Source organism: Heterodontus francisci, chromosome 19, assembly GCF_036365525.1.
Source record: "Heterodontus francisci isolate sHetFra1 chromosome 19, sHetFra1.hap1, whole genome shotgun sequence".
NCBI lineage: Eukaryota > Metazoa > Chordata > Chondrichthyes > Heterodontiformes > Heterodontidae > Heterodontus > Heterodontus francisci.
In genome coordinates this window covers 55,494,665-55,516,717 of record NC_090389.1, presented here as the reverse complement: position 1 = coordinate 55,516,717, position 22,053 = coordinate 55,494,665, and the positions used below count along the sequence as shown (strand labels likewise).

The 22,053-nt window shown below is 44.0% G+C and overlaps 1 protein-coding gene across 1 annotated transcript in view; it reads left to right on the top strand.

Annotated features, from left to right (window-relative positions):
- The window catches only part of atp6ap1la (ATPase H+ transporting accessory protein 1 like a), a 60,931-nt gene that overhangs the window by 13,833 nt on the left and 25,045 nt on the right, over positions 1–22,053 (top strand). Inside the window, exons 4-7 of the mRNA XM_068052318.1 lie at positions 5,481–5,674; positions 11,987–12,027; positions 14,785–14,867; positions 19,273–19,514. Coding sequence (XP_067908419.1) covers positions 5,481–5,674; positions 11,987–12,027; positions 14,785–14,867; positions 19,273–19,514 — 560 coding nt within the window. The remainder of the gene's footprint in view (positions 1–5,480; positions 5,675–11,986; positions 12,028–14,784; positions 14,868–19,272; positions 19,515–22,053) is intronic.

Here is a 22,053-nt window from a genome sequence, read left to right as displayed (position 1 = left end):
TTTACTTCATGAGCACATTGTTCAAAATTATATATTTTAATTATTACAGGCAAGCAGTAAGCGAATAAAGGATTTTTATACATAAATTTTAATCACTGGCTTTCAAGGGCTAGTTTAAGTTATGAATAATATTCAGAACATAACGGATAGCTTGTAAAATGAGTAAACATATTAACTAACTTCTAAGGAAGAAACAAATCAAGAAAAATGCTAAATGTAAAGTTCATTCATAGTAATGATAAAATAACAAGAAATTGTGAATAGGACAGTGCCTAGCTTTGTACTTAGGCTTTACATTCACAATACCTAATTCTGTTGCACTATAGATGAGGAGGAAGCCAGTATTTTATGACTGATGTTTGTTTTCTCCTCCTTCCCTCACCTACACTGTTGCCAGACAACAATACAGTCAAATACTGTTAAATATGTGACGAGGTTCCCAGATTCACAATTTCTAACTTAATTGTAAAGGTTAAAATCCTTTTATTAGATTGAAATTTACATCATGTTCGATATTGGGAAATCATGTTTGACTTGGAGTTTTTTGAGGATGTTACGAAGAATTGATAAAGGGGAGTCAGTGGACATAGTATCCTTGGATTGTCAAAAGGCTTTTGATAAAGTCCCCCACAGGAGGTTGGTTAGCAAAATTAAAGCACATGGGATAGGAGGTAATATACTGGCATGGATTAAGAATTGGTCAACAGGCAGAAAACAGAGAGTAGGAATAAATAGGTCATTCTCGCATTGGCAGGCTGAGGTACTGCAAGGATCAGTACTTGGGCCCCAAATGTTCACAATATATATCAATGATTTGGATGTGGGGACCAAATGTAATATTTCCAAGTTCGCAGAATACACAAAACTAGGTGGGAATGTGTGTTGTGAGGAAAATGCAAAGTGGCTTCAAGGGGATTCGGACAGACTGATTGCACAAGACCTAACTTTTTTATCTGGCTTTACAAAGAACAAAGAACAGTACAGCACAGGAACAGGCCATTCGGCCCTCCAAGCCTGCGCCAATCTTGATGCCTGCTTAAACTAAAACCTTCTGCACTTCCTGGGTCTGTATCCCTCTATTCCCATCCTATTCATGTATTTGTCAAGACGTCTCTATGGTACCTGCTCCACCACCTCCCCCGGCAACAAGTTCCAGGCACTCACCACCCTCTGTGTAAAGAACTTGCCTCGCACATCCCCTCTAAACTTTGCCCCTCTCACCTTAAACCTATGTCCCCTAGTAACTGACTCTTCCACCCTGGGAAAAAACTTCTGACTATCCACTCTGTCCATGCCGCTTATAACTTTGTAAACCTCTATCATGTCGTCCCTCCACCTCCGTCGTTCCAGTGAAAACAATCCGAGTTTATCCAACCTCTCCTCATAGCTAATGCCCTCCAGACCAAGCAACATCCTGGTAAACCTTTTCTGTACCCTCTCCAAAGCCTCCTCGTCCTTCTGGTAGTGTGGCGACCAGAATTGCACACAATATTCTAAGTGTGGCCTAACTAAAGTTCTGTACAGCTGCAGCATGACTTGCCAATTTTTATACTCTATGCCCCGACCGATGAAGGCAAGCATGCCGTATGCCTTCTTAACTACCTTATCCACCTGCGTTGCCACTTTCAGTGACCTGTGGACCTGTACGCCCAGATCTCTCTGCCTGTCAATACTCCTAAGGGTTCTGCCATTTACTGTATACTTCCCACCTGCATTAGACCTTCCAAAATGAATTACCTCACATTTGTCCGGATTAAACTCCATCTGCCAATTCTCCGCCCAAGTCTCCAACCGATCTATATCCTGCTGTATCCTCTGACAATCCTCATCATTGTCCGCAACTCCACCAACCTTTGTGTCGTCCGCAAACTTACTAATCAGACCAGCTACATTTTCCTCCAAATCATTTATATATACTACAAACAGCAAAGGTTCCAGCACTGATCCCTGCGGAACACCACTAGTCACATCTCTCCATTCAGAAATGCACCCTTCCACTGCTACCCTCTGTCTTCTATGACCAAGCCAGTTCTGTATCCATCTTGCCAGCTCCCCTCTGATCCCGTGTGACTTCACCTTTTGTACCAGTCTGCCATGAGGGACCTTGTCAAAGGCTTTACTGAAGTCCATATAGATAACATCCACTGCTTTTCCTTCATCAATCATCTTTGTCACTTCCTCAAAAAACTCAATCAAATTAGTGAGACACAACCTCCCCTTCACAAAACCATGCTGCCTCTCGCTAATAAGATTGTTTGTTTCCAAATGGGAGTAAATCCTGTCCCAAAGAATCCTCTCTAATAATTTCCCTACCACTGACGTAAGGCTCACCGGCCTATAATTTCCTGGATTATCCTTGCTACCCTTCTTAAACAAAGGAACAACATTGGCTATTCTCCAGTCCTCTGGGACCTCACCTGTAGCCAATGAGGATGCAAAGATTTCTGTCAAGGCCCCAGCAATTTCTTCCCTTGCCTCCCTCAGTATTCTGGGGTAGATCCCATCAGGCCCTGGGGACTTATCTACCTTAATGCTTTGCAAGACACCCAACACCTCCTTTTTGATAATGAGATGACTGAGACTATCTACACTCCCTTCCCTAGGCTCATCATCCACCAAGTCCTTCTCCTTGGTGAATACTGATGCAAAGTACTCATTTAGTACCTCGCCCATTTCCTCTGGCTCCACACATAGATTCTCTTATCTGTCCTTGAGTGGGCCAACCCTTTCCCTGGTTACCCTCTTGCTCTTTATATACGTATAAAAAGCCTTGGGATTTTCCTTAATCCTGTTTGCCAATGACTTCTCATAACCCCTTTTAGCCCTCCTGACTCCTTGCTTAAGTTCCTTCCTACTGTCTTTATATTCCTCAAGGGATTCGTCTGTTCCTAGCCCTCCAGCCCTTACGAATGCCTCCTTTTTCTTTTTGACGAGGCTCACAATATCCCGCATTATCCAAGGTTCCCGAAACTTGCCAAACTTGTTCCGAAGAAGGGTCACTGACCCGAAACGTTAACTCTGCTTCTCTTTCCACAGATGCTGCCAGACCTGCTGAGTGAATCCAGCATTTCTTGTTTTTGTTTCAGAATTCCAGCATCCGCAGTATTTTGCTTTTATCCTTCTTCCTCACAGGAACATACTGGTCCTGGATTCTAATCAACTGACGTTTGAAAGACTCCCACATGTCAGATGTTGATTTACCCTCAAACAGCCGCCCCCAATCTAAATTCTTCAGTTCCTGCCTAATATTGTTATAATTAGCCTTCCCCCAATTTAGCACCTTCACCCGAGGACTACTCTTATCCTTATCCACAAGTACATTAAAACCTATGGAATTATGGTCACTGTTCCCGAAATGCTCCCCTACTGAAACTTCAACCACCTGGCCAGGCTCAATACCAGGTCCAGTACGGCCCCATCCCTTGTTGGACTATCTACGTATTGTTTCAAGAAGCCCTCCTGGATGCTCCTTACAAATTCTCCCCCATCGAAGCCCCTAGCACTAAGTGAGTCTCAGTCAATATAGGGGAAGTTAAAATAACCCACCACTACAACCCTGTTACCTTTACATCTTTCCAAAATCTGTCTACATATCTGCTCCTCTACCTCCCGCTGGCTGTTGGGAGGCCTGTAGTTAACCCCCAACATCGTGACTGCACCTTTCCTATTCCTGAGCTCCACCCATATTGCCTCGCTGCATGACCCCTCCAAGGTGTCCTCCTGCAGTACAGCTGTGGTATTCTCCTTAACCAGTAATGCAACTCCCCCACCCCTTTTACATCCCCCTCTATCCCGCCTGAAGCTTCTAAATCTTGGAACATTTAGCTGCCAATCCTGTCCTTCCCTCAACCAAGTCTCTGTAATAGTGGGATAATAGTGGGTAATTACCCTAAGTTCATGGCATTGCAGTGATCTCTGTGCAGATTCCACTGGCAAAGATTGCAATAGCATAGCCTGTGAAGGAGCAGGGTATCATTGAAGTGGCTTCCCCGATTGCTGAATAGCTAAGCCATACAACTAGCAAGGTACCAGGTTGGATCACCGATTTCCACATTTAACTGTGCATGTTCGGACACCAGAAGTTGCTGTCAGTTTTACACTGTAACAATGGCACGTGCTGTCAGTCTCACTGTTATTAGTACAGCAAAAACAGGCCCATTAATCCCTTGCCTCTTCAATGAGCCAGTGGGAAAATGCATTGCTTTACATAGTAATGTGCCACATAGACCAGAAACTCTGGAATTTTCTGGGTTAGCTGATCTCAGCTTGGTAGCACTGAAGTGCTATGCTCCTACTTAGTATTCATAATCTAATTTAATCTAATGTCATGCAGTGGTTAGCACCGCAGCCTCACAGCTCCAGCGACCCGAGATCGGTTCTGGGTACTGCCTGTGTGGAGTTTGCAAGTTCTCCCTGTGATCATGTGGATTTCCGCCGGGTACTCCGGTTTCCTCCCACAGCCAAAGAATTGCAGGTTGATAGGTAAATTGGTCATTGTAAATTGCCTCGAGTGTAGGTAGGTGGTAGGAGAATTGAGGGAAGATGGGGATGTGGTAGGGAATATGGGCTTAATGTAGGATTAGTATAAATGGGTGGTTGATGGTCGGCACAGACTCGGTGGGCCAAAGGGCCTGTTTCAGTGCTGTATCTCTCTATGACTCTAATAATCCAGCATAATTTTCAGTGTTTTGGTGCGTGTTCCAGACCAGGTTAATGGAGCATGCCACTCAGCATCTTAAAATACATTTGAGATGTAACCTTTTTTCAGTGCTTCACTATTTTTCTGCCTTTTTTTCTTGTGTGATCTTTTTCCATGTCTTTTCACCAGTTATCTATTTGCATGTTCTTTTTCTCCTGTAATATCTTCCCATTACCTCTCTTAGATGATCTATCATCTCCATCATATATCATCTAACAGTATTCTAATAAATACTTTAAATGTTGTTCAACCCATCTGTTTCCTTTCTGTGATTGGAGTGCCTGTTAATTCTACCCCTTTTCAGTTCTGACAAAAGTTGTTCCCCAAAACAGGACCTTGTTTCTTTTTACAAATGCTGACTGATCTATATATTTCCAGAATTTCCTCTTTTTGTTTCAGATTTCCTGTCTTTTTCTTTTTCTTTGTAATGGAGCAAGTTTTACTGGGAATTTCACATTTATGTGTGGGAGAAGGGAGAATAAAGAAAGAAAAGAACTTGGATTTAAATAGTGCCTTTCACAACCTCAGGATATCGCAAAGTGCTTTACAGCTAATGCAGTACTTTTAAAGTGTAGTCACTGCTGTAATGTCAGAAATGTGGCAACCAATTTGTGCACATCAGACTCCCATAAACACCAATGTGATAATGACCAGATTATCTGTTTTAGCAATGTTAGTTAAGAAACATCCACAAATTACATACTGAACAATGTTTAAGAATGATCATAAATAAAGAGGAGATATTTTGTAAACTCAATTTCATCCTTTTGATTGCCTGTAGAATGTCCTGGATTCTTCTCCATCTTCTATTGTCTTACCAGCTGTAAATCAGCATTGGACAAATCAGCTGCCTAGATATCTGCAAGAGAAGCTTGGAGGAAACCCAATACATGTGGATTACATACCTTTTCGGAATCCAGAACTGAGCAGCACAAAATCGTCCCTACTAATAGTGAAATTACCATCAACACAAAGGTAAAATTAACCCGCACATGTACTACAGTAGCCACTATCATGGCTATCTTAGGTTGGACTAAAAGGAAACCACTGTACAATATTTTTTTTTTACTGAACTCACACAAGAATGCAGTAAAACTATGACAAATATATAGTTTTCCAAGAAAGGATACCATAAATCTGAATTATTGCCCCTCCATCAATTTTCTTTCCATTGTTCTTAAAGTTGATGACTGAAGCTGGAGCAGTTGAATGAGAGCGACAGCCCTCCCATACCTTGATCAAGTGACTAATCTTAATGATCTGAGACAGTAAATGTAGGCTTAACAGGATTTTTCATCACGAGTGCATCACAGTCACGCTTAACACAGACCCCATGTGATGCTTCCCTATGAATGCACTTTCAAGCAGGGATCACAAGGTATCAACCAGGCTGATTTTTCTTTTCTTACCCTGGAAATGTGGACATCAATTGTATGTACCTTCAACCATCCCAGCTCAGATTGACTGATTTTACACAGATCAAAGATAAAATGTGAGAGCTTCATGATCTCACTAATGACCTCAATACAGATGACCTGAATGAGATCTTGCCCCATGAGGAAATTATGGGAGCAAACAAACTCAGCAGTAAAACAGCCGAATACACTAACTGTGAGCTGCTTACTGTTGAAGCAAATAGAAATTAAAGCTCTTAAACTCTTAGTATCTTCCCTGATTGCTCAATAGCTAAGCCATACAATTGGCAAGGTACTGGGTTGGATCACTGCCTAGGTTGAGTTTGCTGTTCTCACTTGGGTCAATGGTAGGGGCATAATAGTTGACCTTAGCACTTCAGAATTAGGCAGGCGAAAGCCCACCCAGGTTCTTAATGCTGATTTCAGGGAATGTTCAGGAGAGAGGGCTAGGGAGAATATTGGCAGAGAAAAACTGCCAAAAAATATTTAGTAATCTATAAAGGATTATATTTGAATATCAGAGGACTAACATTTCACATCTGTTGCTTGTATCTATTTATGGCCCTATATTTCTCTCTGTGACTGGAGAAGGCACATGGCACAGGACTCCAGTTATAATCTTTTTAGGATGAACATCTTTGATAAGCTCATAATTAGACTTGAATTCAGTCTTTAAGGTCATTCGAATAAACTTATAATCAGTTGAGCTAATCCAATCATAGGTTATTAGAATATTATTTTGATATCTTAATTCAGAGTCTACAGATTTTAAAAGTTTAGCATTAATATAACAAGGTTTAACAATTAACATGCTGAATTGTTAGCATTGTCTAATCTTACCAGTGATCTTAACTGTGTGATTGTGTGAAATGATATAAACAATGGTGTGTCAGTTTTCATTTCTAATATAATATTGCACTAGAATTTAACTTTCAGGAATAAAGACGCAAATTATTGCCCTGGATTGTTTCGGCTTTCATATCTCCGATCATATTCATGGGTGACTTTCAACGTCACATACTTTTTCAGAGCATTTATCCTTGCCTTCAGTAATGTGCTTGAGTAAACAGAGAATCCTGTTTGGTAATTACATTTAGGCCCTGGATTCTTATGGATTTTGCACTCGTAAAGTTACATTTAATTCTTCAAAAGTAGGGTACCACAGCAGACTTTGTTTAAAGTTTAATAAGTGAAAAAATTACATCCTTGCTTGTGTGTCGCCACCCAAACCCTTGCCTACCTTTTCTGTGTTTGATCCCTTTCAGTTAGGTTTCTGCCCCTGCCAAAGCATTGAAACTGCCCTTATCAAAGACACAAATAACATAATATGTGACTGTAACAAAGGTAAACTACCCCTCCCCATCCTTTGGACTGAATTTTGTTGAGCTCCCGACGTCGGGCTCCGTGGCAGGGTGGGAGCCGGAAGATCGCAGCAGCAGTGGCTCACCACGGAGCCCGACGCCAGGATTGCCGGGCCCGATCTTCCTGGCAATGGTGAGGCTCTGTGGCAGCACCCCCCTCCCACCCCCCCCGCCACTCGGCAACAGGATCCAACTTTAAATATTTAAATGAAGGAAATTAATACATTTAAATACCATTCACCTTACCAGCTGTCCGAGATCTTCCATGCAATGGGTGGCAATCACAAGCCTTCAACTTTCCCATGCAGGGAAAGCTGGCGCCACCAAGATAAGGAAAGGGGGAACTTAGTATTTTTAGTTTGGGGGGGGGGTTGGTTCAACTCTGTGCTTCTAGTGTGGGGGTAGGGGTGAAGGGGTGACTTCTGCACTTTGTGCAGTTGTGGGGGAGGAGAGGTCAACTCGGCAGTCTTTTGTGGAGGGGAGGAGAGGGCAACTATGCAATGTAAGTGTTTTTGGGGGAGAACAGGGCGACAATTTGTTTGCGGTGTCATGAGAGGGGGTACGGGGTTCAAATCTGCACTTTTTGTGGCAAGCCAGCAGCCCTTTAAAAATGGTGCCAGCGCCTGCGCAGAGGCAGCTGACGCTGTTCATGGTGTAGCTGAGGCTGCCCCACCATGCGATTGGTGGGGGAGGCGGCCTGCCCTGCATATTTAAATGAGCCGCCGCGTACTAGATCGCGGAGGCATGGCAGCGCGCGGCCCGTGCGTGCAGGTCGCCATTTTTCTTGCTCGCCCCAGGGAGAATAAAATTCAGCCTTTTTGTCTGAACCAGTGACACAGTTGACCAAATCATCCTCTTCCAATGCCTCTCCTCCATCATCCAGCTGAGTGGGAATGTCTGTGCTTGGTTCCATTCTTAACTATCCTGTCATAGCCAGAGAATCATGCGCAATAATTTCTCTTCCTGCCCTGCACCATTACTTCTGTCCCTTGGTGACATTATCCTAAAACATGACATTAGGTGCCACATGTGCGCTGCTGACACCCAACTCTACCTCTCCACTACCACTAACAGTCTCTCCACCGTTTCTGATTTGTCATTTTGGTTGTCTGACATCCAGTTCTGGATGAGCAGAAATTTTCTCGAACTGAATATTGGGAAGACTGAAGCTGTTCCCTACCCACTGACTCCATCCCTCTCGCTGATCACTTGTCTGAGACTGAACCAGACCATTCACAACCTTGGCCAGATTTTACCCTGGGCGGATGGGAGCCGTCCACTGAAAAGTCAGTGACAAACCCGCTTCCGCCTGGCCTGGGGATCCGACCCGTATTTTGCGGGTCCCCTGGCTTTAATTAATCTGAGGCGGGTCTTCCACCCGCTTGAGGTAGGAAGTCCCACCTAATAGAGCTGCCAGCCAATCAGCAGGCCAGCAGCTCTCTGTCTCAGCAGCACCACCGGGAGCACTGGGGTAGTTGGGGCATCAGGGGCGGCCCACTGTTGGGCACAGGGTGCCTGGTCATGAGGGCCCCCTCCCCCCAAGGGCATGAGAATGCCGCCTGCTTTTGTCAGATGGCTTTTCTCGGGTCTAGGATGCCTGTTTGCCACGTTTAAAATCTGCATGGAGCCAGGCAAAGGCCCTTAAGTGGCCGCTAACTGGCCACCCTGTGTAAAGTGGCGGCGTAAGAGGGAGCGGGTCGGGAAGGGCCCCCGGAGCCTCCCACTCCATTTTACGCACCCCCCCCCACCCCTGCCACCACCACCACCATCCTGCTCTTTTGGGGGGGGGGCATAAAATCCAGCCCCTTCACATCCTATTTAACCCCGAGATGAGTTTCTGACCACATATCCACTCCCTCACCAAGACTACTTACCTCCACCTCTGTAACTTCATCCATCTTTGCCCGTCCCTCAACTCATCTGCTGCTGAAACCCTCAGCTGTGCCCTTGTTACCTCTGGACTTGACTATTTCAATGTTCTCCTGGCCAGCCTCCCAACTTCCACCCTCCATAAACATGAACTCATCCAGAATTTGCTGTCCGTATCCTAACACTCACCAAGTCCCGTTTATCCATCACCCCTGTGCTCATTGATCTACATTGGGTGATGGTTCGGCAACACTTTGATTTTAAAATTGTCAGCCTTGTTTTCAAATCCCTTCACAACCTTGCTCCTTACTTTGTCCATATCCTCCTCCAGCCCTACAACCCTCTGAGGTCTCTGTGCTCCTCTAATTCTGCCACCTTATGCAACCCCGATTTTAATTGTTCCACCATTGGTAGCTGTTCCTTTAGCTGCCTGGACCCTAGGCTCTGGAATTCTTTTGCAAACCCACTGTCTCTCTACCTCCTCTCTCCTCCTTTAAAATGCTTGTTAAAACCAACCTCTTTGACCAAGCTATTGGTCAGCTGTTGCAATATTGACTCTTGGGGCTGAAATTTATGAGTCCGCCGCAAATTGCAGCAATGTGCTCTGATCATGGCGGCCTTCAGGCGCGAATGCGCCGTCGCTGAGCCCCTGCAATATTTCGCACAGGGGCTCATTTAAATGGAGGGGACGGAGAGGCCAACCCCGATAACGTAGAGAGGGGCGGCCGCTCCGTCCCCGGCAACGGTGCTCGGTGCGTCCGCCATTTTTAAACAGCTTCACGCCCTGCAGTAACAATTGAAATTTTAAAGGGACATTAATTTGAAATGTGTGTAAAAAGCTAAATAAAAGCTGGAATCCCTTCTCACACCCCCTCCCCCCCACAATGTTTGTTTTTGGGCCTATCCCATCCAAAATAAACTTAATTCCCACCCAAACTTTCCCCCCCGAAACTCATTACCTTTGCCATTCAACCCCTTCCCACCATCCCCCCAGCCAATGGAGTAAGTTTCCTCCGTTTTCCCCCACCGACGAAAATTAAACTCCTCCCTCTTCCCCACTAGTGTCTCGCCTTGAATCCCCAAACGGGGATTGGAAGGCGTGGTACTTCCAGCCATTGGCCGGAATATCGGCTTGGGACTGCCGCCCAGGCTAACTATGTTTATTTACATTTATTTGCATAGATTTATAAATGCAAATGGAGGACACGCCACTTGGTGGCAGGGGGGCCGCACCGAGGCCATTCCACCGCCAGTAAAATGCATCGGGGGTCGTGCAGGCCTCTCCCGGAAGAATTTTCCGGGCACCCCTGCTACAATCCGATGCCAGAGGGCTCATAAATTTCAGTCCTTGGTGTTAAATTTTGTTTGCTCATGTTCCTGTGAAGCATCTTGGCACGTCATAACATTCAAGGCTATGGGCCAAGTGCTGGCAAATGGGATTAGGTAGACAGGTCAGGTGTCTTTAATGCATCGGTGCAGACTTGATGGGCCGAAGGGCCTCTTCTGCACTGTGATTCTGTGATTTTACTACATTAAAACTGACAGATAAATGCAAGTCGTTGTTGCTTGGTAGATAACTTTTAAAAATACATGGTATTTCACTTTTCTAGAATAATCAATTTGTCTCTTTTGAGATTTTCAAACTGCCTTTTGGCATTTCTCCCAATCCCTCCTTGGCGCATCTTGGAGCCAATTCAACATGTAAGAAGTCCACCCTATCCCAGCCTTCCCGACATGGGGACAGGCCTTTAGAACTCCTGATGTTTGAGACTGTGCAGACCCTGCCTGAACCGGTGACACGGTGACACCCATTGGGAGCATCGGAACAAATCCTGTTTTTTTTACTGTGGATTCATAACACTTAGCGGGTTATTGTACACTTAAAAACCAAATTCACACAAACAGCGCACACGCACACACACACCTGACCAAATCATTTGTGGTTTTTCCCCCATCTGGATTCTTGTGAAAACTCATTTTTTAAAAGCAGGTTGAGCTGTTGGTAAAGTGGTTTTGTAAACTTGATGTTGATAGATAGCTGCGAGTTTAAATTAGCCAGGCAGCCATCTTTGTCTTTTAGACAATTATATTTTACAGGAGGAAGAAAAAGAATTAATTTTAAAAAAATTAAGAAAGGCAATAGTAAAAAAGAGCAAAAAAAAAACTGCAATTAAAAAACAAAGAAAAAATTTGGTTCCATCGCAGAAACTGAAAATTTGGCCTGGATTTTAACCTAACCTGCCTGATGGTCAATGGAGTGTAAAATCAGATGGGGTGTAAAACGGCTGTGTGGCCCAACCCCATCAGTTACCGCCAATTAGGTTAAGTTAAGATTGAGGCCTATTTCTCCACTAGACAACTCTCGCATATTATCAGTGGAGATAGGGTGAGCTTTCACACAGAATAGAGACAGCAAGGTTCCCTCGCAGGGTCAACAGGCACAGGATGAATTAGTCATGCATGAACAATAGGAACAGGTCAACTTTTCACACTTGTCTACTGACAACATGCATGTTGTTACACAAATCTAACTTACATGTAATTAGTTTTCATGGGTTTATTAAACCAAATTCAAGATTGTAAGGATTAGGGAGACATAGTTGGCTTATACTCAAACTAAGCTCTACATTCTCCTTTCACAGACCTGCAGTGGCATCAGACACCAAAGTCTTAGCTGATGATGGTAAGCTTTCAGGCTGCTTCACACTTTTTAATGCTGTTAAGATTATGGAAATTCAAAATTTTAGATGAAAAAATCTTTTTTAATGAGGAATACTGTAACCTGGTAGCCTAATGACAGAATGCTGTCTTGGTTTGAAGTGATCTGTAAAGTGTCCTAAAAGTAGTTACAATTTTTGCAGCTCCGGCAGTATTTGCTTCTATTTTAAATAGAATCATCTAAATTCTGTGGAAAAACCAAACACTATAATGGGCTGGAATTTCTACTTCTGCTACTGTAATCGGCGGCGGACGAAAACAATGGCAGTCTGCCCATGCAGACCGCACATCACAGAGCCGCTGCGATATTCAGCACGGTGACTTATTTAAATAGCTGGGGCGGACCGCCCACCCCAATGACGTGAGGGGGCGGGAAGTCCACCCTGGCAATGGCGTCAGCCGCTGGCGCCATTCTTAAAGGGCTCCGAGCCCTAACATTCAATTTCACTATTTAAAGATAACTTCAATAAAAAAAATTAAATCCATTTAAATTTCCCATCTCCCACCACCACCCCACAAAATCCATAAAATTAATCACTTGCCCTTTCCCCCCGCAAAACACTTCCCCGCCCACCTGACCTTCCCCCGCCCGAAAGGACAAAAACTTGGGAGCAAGAAGGTAATTTATTCCTTTATTTAAATTAATTTACATATTTAAATGTGGCTCCTGTTGCCGAGTGGCGGCAGGGCTGCCATGAGGCCTCGACGCCACTGGCAATATCGGGCCGAGCCTTCCCAGCGTAGTGGGCCTCTGCCGGAGGCATTTTCCGCTCCCCCCCACCACCCACCCCCAAACGTCAGGGCGGTTTGTAAAATTCAGCCCAATATGTTCCTAGTCAACAGAAGACATCAGAAACAGAAGTTTATAGATCTGGTATTTCAAAAATGTTTAAAATAATTGAGTATCGGACAGCTTGATGAAAAAGCCATGAATTTATTTTCTTTATTTAATTTGTTCCACCAATAATCTCCTCTCCACTTCTTTCCTAAAGGTGTCAACTCCTCAGTGGGGTACAGTTTCATTTTTGATGAGCTTGCTTTGGTTCCATGGCAATAAGTGTTGTCGGTCTATTCCCCTGGTGGGTGGTGGGGTGGGGTAGGGTAGGGTGGATTGGGGATTGCTGCCTCTGTCCTTATTTAGCATCCACACTTTCAGCTGGGATGTAGTGAGAATCCTGATGGATTTTCCTCTGTTTCATGCCAAAGGGCACTGAGCCCAACAGTAACGCCCCTACACTCTACTAGGCTGAGGTAGCCAACTGAGCATCAGCCGGGAATTGAATCTGTGACATTCCCAGTCTGTAATGCTCAGTTCCTCATTGGATAAGCTTGCTGGATTATCAGGGGAGTGATCCCCTTTACATGTCCAAGTACAGCAACAGACTGCATAAATGACATTCTTAATTAACACTCCAGTGTAGTACTGAGGGAGCACTGCACTGTCGGAGGCGCCTTCTTTCGGATGTGACATTAAACCCGAGGCCTCATTTACTCGGATGGATGTAAAATATCCCATGGCACTATTTTGAAGAAGAGCAGGAGAGTTATTCCAGTGTCCTGATCAATATTTATCCCTCAATCAACACCACTAAAAAACAGATTATCTGGTCATTATCCCATTGCTGTTTGTGGAAGTTTGCTACGGACATACTGGCTGCTGCATTTCCTACAACAGTGGCCCCACTTCAAAAAAAAAAGTACTTCAAGCACTTTGAGATGTCCAGTGGTTGTGAAAGGCGCTATATAAACGCAAGTCTTTCTTTTTTCTTTTATTAATTTGGAATTATATCATCCTCTTCAAATAAAAATGATAATCATGATTCTTCAGATAAACTTCGGTTTTTATTGCAGCCAACACTGGTTCAGCTAACTAAACAATTGCTAATGCAGATAAGCATTTGGCTCCCATTGTATTTTGCAGTGAGCGAGGAGTTGATGCAGAAGTTACACTATGTCAGTATAGAACAGGTGCAATGGAGACCAGCTTATCTTTATCTGTCTTTTCCATATGTTTTGTATCTTGAGCTGCTCCGCTAAAGGAAAGTGAGGTGTATATTGGAAAAGCAGCTGTCCACATAATGACGAATGGAAAATAGGCTGGGATTTTTCGGAGGCAGCAGGGGTCCTGCTGCCGGGGATGGGCATGACCCCACTTTGGCGGGCAGTGGGACCCAGGGCTGTATTTTATGGTCAACAGCCACTGGGGCTGCTGTCCAATTAAGGATGGTAACCCGCCCAATCAGAGGGCCGGCAGCTCAGAAGCACCACTAGGAGCAGGGCCCACTGCTCGGGCTGCACCTAGAGGAAGATAGCACATTGGTGGGCAAGCACCATAAAAGTAAGGTAATTGGGATCTGGGGGCACTGGGCCAGTCAGGCAGGTCCTGGCAAGGGGGTGGTCAAGGCCGAGGGCAGGCAGCGCTGATGCCTCAGGGATGGCTATTGCCACCGGGGGGCCCCTTCGTGGGGCAAAGAATGTCCTAAAAGAAGGGTCTTCCCTCACCCCCCCAGAGCCCACTGGGAGACCGTCAGGGTTTACACGCCACCTGACACCTTCCCACAACATTTTGCCGGTCTTACTGCCTCTGGGCCTGTCCCCAAAGGCCCCATAAATTTCCAGCCAGATTTTTCTTGTGATAATGTGGTCAAAAAGAGCAAATATATATTTTGCGTCTATGCCATTGAATTCAGAATTTACTAAAGAGTACTTAATTTTTAAACAGATGTCATTAAACTGGTCATCAATGCCTTAAAAGCAAACGGTGTCCCTTACACAGCCATCTTCACAGCCAGCAGGAGCTCACAGGTATGATATTAAAGCCACTGCAAACTTTTTTACATTATCCAACTGTTTATGGTCAGTTTACTAATTTAGCCATGCAATTTTGAGAAATTGCAGAGATGAGAGCACCGAGGCATTTCCTCAGGAGAGAGGAATTAAATCAGATTTTCAGGCCTGTTTCACCACACCTGCTAGTGATTGGCTTCAGAGTAGAACTGGAAGATGCCTGACAGCACGTTAGCCATTCGACACTCGATCAGCTCAGAGTCACCAAGAAGGCATGAGGGGAAAAAAACGAAAAAAAAAGCTAGTCAGCTAGTCTCACCCTCAGCAAAAAGAAAATGGACACAGCAGCAAAGTGCACATCCACCAGAAAAATGCAAATCCACATGTTAAAATGGACTAAGATGAGTTCCCCAGTCATTTCCAAACCAGAGCTAACACAGTGCACAGGACACATCTGCACAAAAGGAAAAATCCAAGCAAGTCAATTCTGGTTGCCCAGTAGCAAGCTTGAGAATGTTGTATACTGTAGCAATTTGCAAACTATTTTTGAAATGAGGAAATTTAAAAAACTTAAAATCTGGTGTAAAAATCCAAGCTGATTTGAAGAGTTAAACTTCCGCATGTGCTCAATTCTGAAGTGATAGTAAAATGTTCGAATCCTTAACTACACATACAGAATTAACTTCTTTCCTTAAGACATGTCTGCTTGCTTAAGTGACATAAAAGATCCTGTGTCCTAGTTAACATTCTTTTCAATGAACACCACCAACAGCAATTTATTTGGTCACTTACCTCATTTGCTTTTGCTGGGTCCTTGCTGCATGCGACTTGTGTTCTGCAGTTACTTAGAAAGTAACAGTGACTGAATTTCAAAAGCAATCCAGAAGTAAAATACTTTAGGACATTAAGGAAATCTATATAAAATGCAAGGTTTTTTTATTGAGCAAAGTTTTTCTGTTATATTACTATAAATGTAGCAGATTCCCTTTGCAGAGTAATATTTAACTAATGCATCTATCCATATTATTAAAAGATGATCTTTCTACTCATGTTGGAATGGAATTTGTGCTTAGTATAATATATATTCAAAATATAACATGAACTGATGTAACATTGCAGGCTGGTTGATTTAACATCTGTTGTAGAGAAATTCTGAAATTGTTAATTAAAGATAAAATGACTAAGTATCTAGATGAGGAAAACATGTATGAAGCAGCCAGCACGGATTTCCAAAAGGAAGATTGAGCTTGATAAACCTTATAAGATTTCCTTGAGGTAATTACAGAGATCGTGAATGGGGATAAAACTGTGGATGTGGTGTACATGGACTTTCAGAAAACCTTTGACAAGGTAGCACACAAGATATTATTGGAAAAGATTAAGGGGTATGAAATTGGTGGAAATTGGTAGCAAATTTTATTCAAATCTGGTTTAAAGGTTGGAAACTGGGAGTAGGAGTTAAGGGCAGAGGGGTTGGAGATGGTTTCTGGTGTCTGGATAGTTCTGCGACAGTTTCTGTTCAACACAGAAACAGACCATTCAGACTAAACAATCTGTGTTATTTTTATTCTCCACATGAGCAATATTCCTAATCCCATGTGCCTTTTTTCTTTTCGATTGAAGTCCATTGCCACCCCAAGACAGTTTCCAGCGGTTGAGGGGATCTAGACTGAGGAGATATAGCTATACGATTAAATGTAAGAGATTTACAACAGAGAGCAGGAAACAAAATCTTACACTGTAGGTTTTGTGAGGCTGTGGACTGCACTACCAGAATTAGTGATTTGATCAGAAACCATGTCAACATTTAAGAACAGGTGAGATGTCTAACAAATTTGATTGAGTTTTTCGAGGAGGTGACTAGGTGCGTAGATGAGGGTAAAGCAGTTGATGTAGTCTACATGGACTTCAGTAAGGCTTTTGATAAGGTCCCGCATTGGAGATTGGTCAAGAAGGTAAGAGCCCATGGGATCCAGGGCAATTTGGCAAATTGGATCCAAAATTGGCTTAGTGGCAGAAGGCAGAGGGTGATGGTTGAGGGTTGTTTTTGTGATTGGAAGCCTGTGACCAGTGGTGTACCGCAGGGATCGGTGATGGGACCCTTGCTGTTTGTAGTGTACATTAATGATTTAGATGTGAATATAGGAAGTATGATCAGTAAGTTTGCAGATGACATGAAAAGTGGTGGTGTCGTAAATAGTGAGGAGGATAGCCTTAGATTACAGGACGATATAGATGGACTGGTAAGATGGGCAGAGCAGTGGCAAATGGAATTTAATCCTGAGAAGAGTGATATGATGCATTTTGGGAGGACTAACAAGGCAAGGGAATATACAATGGATGGTAGGACCCTAGGAAGTACAGAGGGTCAGAGGGACATAGAAAATATTCATTATGATAATGATTGATCATCCAACTCAACCTTGGTGTACTTGTCCATAGACCACTGAAGGCAGCAGCACAGGTAGATAAGGTGATTAGGAAGGCATATGGGATACTTGCCTTTATTAGCCGAAGCATAAAATATAACAGGGAGGTTATGATGGAGCTGTATAAAATGCTAGTTAAGCCACAGCTGGACTACTGTGTACAGTTCTGGTCACCATACTATAGGAAGGATGTGATTGCATTGAAGAGGGTGCAGAGGAGATTCACCAGGATGTTGCCTGGGCTGGAGCATTTCAGCTATGAAGAGAGACTGGATAGGCTAGGGTTGTTTTCCTTAGAGCAGAGAAGGCTGAGGAGGGACCTGATTGAGGTATACAAAATTGTGAGGGGCATAGATAGGGTAGATAGGAAGAAACTTTTTCCCTTAGCAGAGGTGTCAATAACCAGGGAGCATAGATTTAAGGTAAGGGGCAGGAGGTTTAGAGGGGATTTGAGGAAAGATTTTTCACCCAGAGGGTGGTTGGAATCTGGAACACACTGCCTGTAGGGGTGGTAGAGACAGAAACCCTCACAACATTTAAGAAGTATTTAGATGAGCACTTGAAATGCCATAGCATACAAGGCTACGGGCCAAGTGTTGGAAAATGGGATTAGAATGACAATATTGAAAATGCTGGTCCCTTTAATTAAACAGGACTCATTTCAGTGTTAATAGAGAGCAGGTGATGCTCATTATAGCTTTGTATCTAAAGGCTGGGTTTTTGGCCAGTTGGGGAGTTGCCTCTAGACAGAGAGTTAGTCTAGAAGGAAAGAATGGGAACTGATGTTTGGACTGAACAATGAATTGTCAATAAAACAGATGTGAATTTCTCATTTTGGTGACTGGACATCTGCCTGTTTAACATAGAATAGATAGGCTTGATGGCTGGCGCAGACACCGTGGGCTGAAGGGCCTGTTTCTGTGCTGTATAACTCTATGACTGTCTATGACTCTATAAGTGGTTGAAAGAAAGGGGGAATAAAAGGATTTGGGAAGGGGAAGATGGTGTGGTACATGCTCATAGGGAGAATAAACATGGATTCATTAAGTTCAGTAATCTGTTTCTGTGTTGCAATTTCTACGTAATTCTATGCAACAAGCAATGTCTGTCACTACTGGTGAATTAGTTACCTCTTTAAAACGAAGTTGGGAATTTAATATCTATACTGTCAGACCTCAAATAGTATTTGCTTTGATAGAGAGAAAGAGACAGACCAAAGTAAAGTCATCAGCCAAAGTGATATATTTCTCAAATAATGGGCTGGATTTTATGAGTTCACTGCCGATCTCAGTGGCGAGCTCATAAAAAAGGAGCCTGCCTTTGCGGGCCGCACGCCAAAGAGCTGCCACAATCTTAAGTGCGGTGGCTCATTTAAATAGACAGGGTGGCCTGCCGCCTCCCACCTCCCCCCCCCAAATCATGTGGAGGGGGTGGGCTGTCAGTCCCCGACAATAGCATCAACTGTGTGCGCGCTTACCTCCTCCCCCCTCCCCACCAATGTCATGCTTCGTTTCCCCAAACGGGGATCTGAAGGCGCGGGAGTGCCGGCTGCCACGCTGAAGTTCACGGTGGGCCCTCAAGATCACAGGTGAGTATATTTAAATTAATTAATTTTATTGATTTAAATATTCAAATTGTGATCCCGTCGCCCAGCAGCATGGGGGCTGCCACGGAACCTCACCGCCGCCGGGAGGATCAGGCTGGGCCCTGCAGGCGTCGAGGGCCGTGGCGGGCTTCATCTGCAGCCAACTTCAGGACAACCCCTGGCCACGGATCATGACGTCAAGGGCTGCTTAAAATCCAGTCCCATGTTTCTTCTTTCAGTATCCAAACCCATATGGCATCTGTATCCATATCAGTATTTATCCTGTTTTTACTGCAACAACAGCAGATCTTTTAGATTTTTGAGCTCTTACATTGAAACAATGAACAAGTTTCACTGTTATCTTAACATTCATCACTAGGAATTCAGTTCTGATACTTTGTCTTTATAGGTGGTCAGACAAGCTTTCAATGAAGTAATGAATACAGGTAGACAGCTTCTGCAAGTCCCAAGCTGGAACCAGTACCCTCCCATAAATGTTACAGATGGTGAAATACCCTGTATTCTCTTCATAGCCAAGAAGGTAACACTCCGATTTGGAGACCAGTCTGAGATAGACTTGACAAACAGAACTTTTGGGAGCATAGCTAAAGTTAATACCAGGGATTCAACATGCACTACAGATAAAGCTACGTAAGTCATAATAAACTTGTAACGCTTTACATTTGGGCATTTTACATTAGAATAAGAATGTTTTTAGAAATGAAATTTGTTGCAAATAGATTAGGAACAATTGGTCATACAGACATTTGATTCAGTATTATGAGGGGAGTAAGTAGTTCTGTGAACATTATTTACCTATGATATCTGAGAATCATACAGGTCATAATAATGCATACTAAATAAAAAAATGTTTTGTTAACTTTGAAATGAGCTGAGACAGTCTTAACTCAGTTTTCAGTGGGCACAAATCCACAGCACAAAACTGACTATAGTTCTGCTGCTGCTGCTTGTAGCTACTCCTACCAGGAGATCTGCTGTCACGCTATGTCATGTTCGTCTATTTTGCACCATCCTCACACATCCACTGCAGCTTTTCTCAATCGCTCTGTGACATCCATCATCCAACTACGCCTAGGTCTTTCTGCTACCCTTCACTTTGTCCTTCAGAAGAGATCTCTGTAACTTTTCAACTCTGATCAAATAGCCGAAATACTGGCATTTTCTTTTCTGGATGTCACTTTTAAGAGTTCTTTTAGCTCTTGCAATTTCAAGCACCCCTTCATTTGTCTTATGGTCTGTGACGCGCACAAAAGATGTGCAAGGAAGAAAATCTGAAGGGTTATAAAAACTGACTCTGTCTTTTTAAAAAGTGTACAATGCATTCAAAATGGCCACCAAAGAAAAAGGCTTGGTCTTTGTGGATTCAAACTGTCTGACAAGGACAAAGGACAAATCTTCAAAGCTAAGAGGTGTCAATCGAACCCATCCTATAACATTCCAGATTTGAATGTCTTCTTCTGAAACAAAGGCCAGGATTTTGTTGACTTCCCGACATCGGGCTCAGGGGATGGGGGTGCTGGAAGATCGCACCGATTGCCAGGCCAAATCTTCATGGTGATGGCAAGGCTCCATAGTCGTCCGCTTCCCCCACCGCCACTTGGCGACAGGACCCAACTTTGCAAGGAAATTCATATATTGACATACCTTTCACCACCATCTTGCCAGCTGTCTGCGATCTTCCCGGCGACAGCTGACACTCCCGCACCTTCATTTTCCCGTCCAGGGAAAGCTGGTCCCATCGAAGTGGGAACTCTACATTGTAGTGAAGTTGGGCGGGTGGGAATGGGAAGGGGTCAGCTCTGTATTTTCAGTGTAATGTGGTGGGGGCAAGGAGAAGGGTTGAATTCTGCACTTAGGTCAGTCTGGAGGGGTGTGCGGTGGTGAAAGGGGTCAACTCTGCACTTAGTTGGAATGGAAAAAGGTTAATCTGGGCTTTTCTGGTGCAGTTTGGGAGGGGGATGGTGGGTGGGTCAAACTTTATGTTTTGCATTTCTAGGGGGGAAACGGGGACGACTTTCATCTGTCACCGCAGGCCTGGCAGCCCATTAAAAATGGCACCAGTGCCTGCGCAGAGGCAGCTGACACTGTTCCTGGTGTCACAAAGCCTTCCCCACCATGTGATTGGGGGGTAGGCTACCCAGCATATGCCAATGGGCTGCCATGCACTTGATTGCGGCAGCATAGCCGCGCATGACTCACACAGGAGAATAAAATTCAGCCCAGAGAAGGTGTGAAGTAGCCACATCCTGCACCATTCTACATGGACCTCAGTAAGACTTTTGATAAGACTCCGCATGGGAGATTGGTTAAGAAGGTAAGAGTCCATGGGATCCAGGGCAATTTGGCAAATTGGATCCAAAATTGGCTTAGTAGCAGGAGGCAGAGGGTAATGGTCGAGGGTCGTTTTTGCGAGTGAAAGCCTGTGACCAGTGGTGTACCGCAAGGATTGGTGCTGGGACCCTTGCTGTTTGTAGTGTACAATAATGATTTAGACGTGAATACAGGAGGTATGATCAGTAAGTTCGCAGATGACATGAAAATTGTTGATGTCATAAATAGAGTGGAGGATAGCCTTAGATTACTGGACGACATAGATAGGCTGGTAAGATGAATGGAGCTGTGGCAAATGAAAATTAATCCTGAGAAGTGTGAGGTGATGCATTTCGGGAAGACTAACAAGGCAAGGGAATATACAATGGATGGTAGGACCGTAGGAAGTACAGAGGGACCTTGGTGTACTTGTCCATAGATCAATGAAGACAGCAGCACAGGTAGATAAGGGGGTTAGGAAGGCATATGGGATACTTGCCTTTATTAGCCGAGGCATAAAATATAAGAACAGGGAGGTTATGATGGAGCTGTATAAAACGCTAGTTAGGCCACAGCTGGAGTACTGTGTACAGTTCTGGGCAGCACACTATAGGAAGTATGTGATTGCACTGGAGAGGGTGCAGAGGAGATTCACCAGGATGTTGCCTGGGCTGGAGCATTTCAGCTATGAAGAGAGACTGAAAAGGCTAGGGTTGTTTTCCTCAGAGCAGAGAAGGCTGAGGGGAGATATGATTGAGGTATACAAAATTATGAGGTGCATTGATAGGTTAGATAGGAAGAAACTTTTTCCCTTAGTGGAGGGGCCAATAACCAAGGGGCATAGATTTAAGGTAAGGGG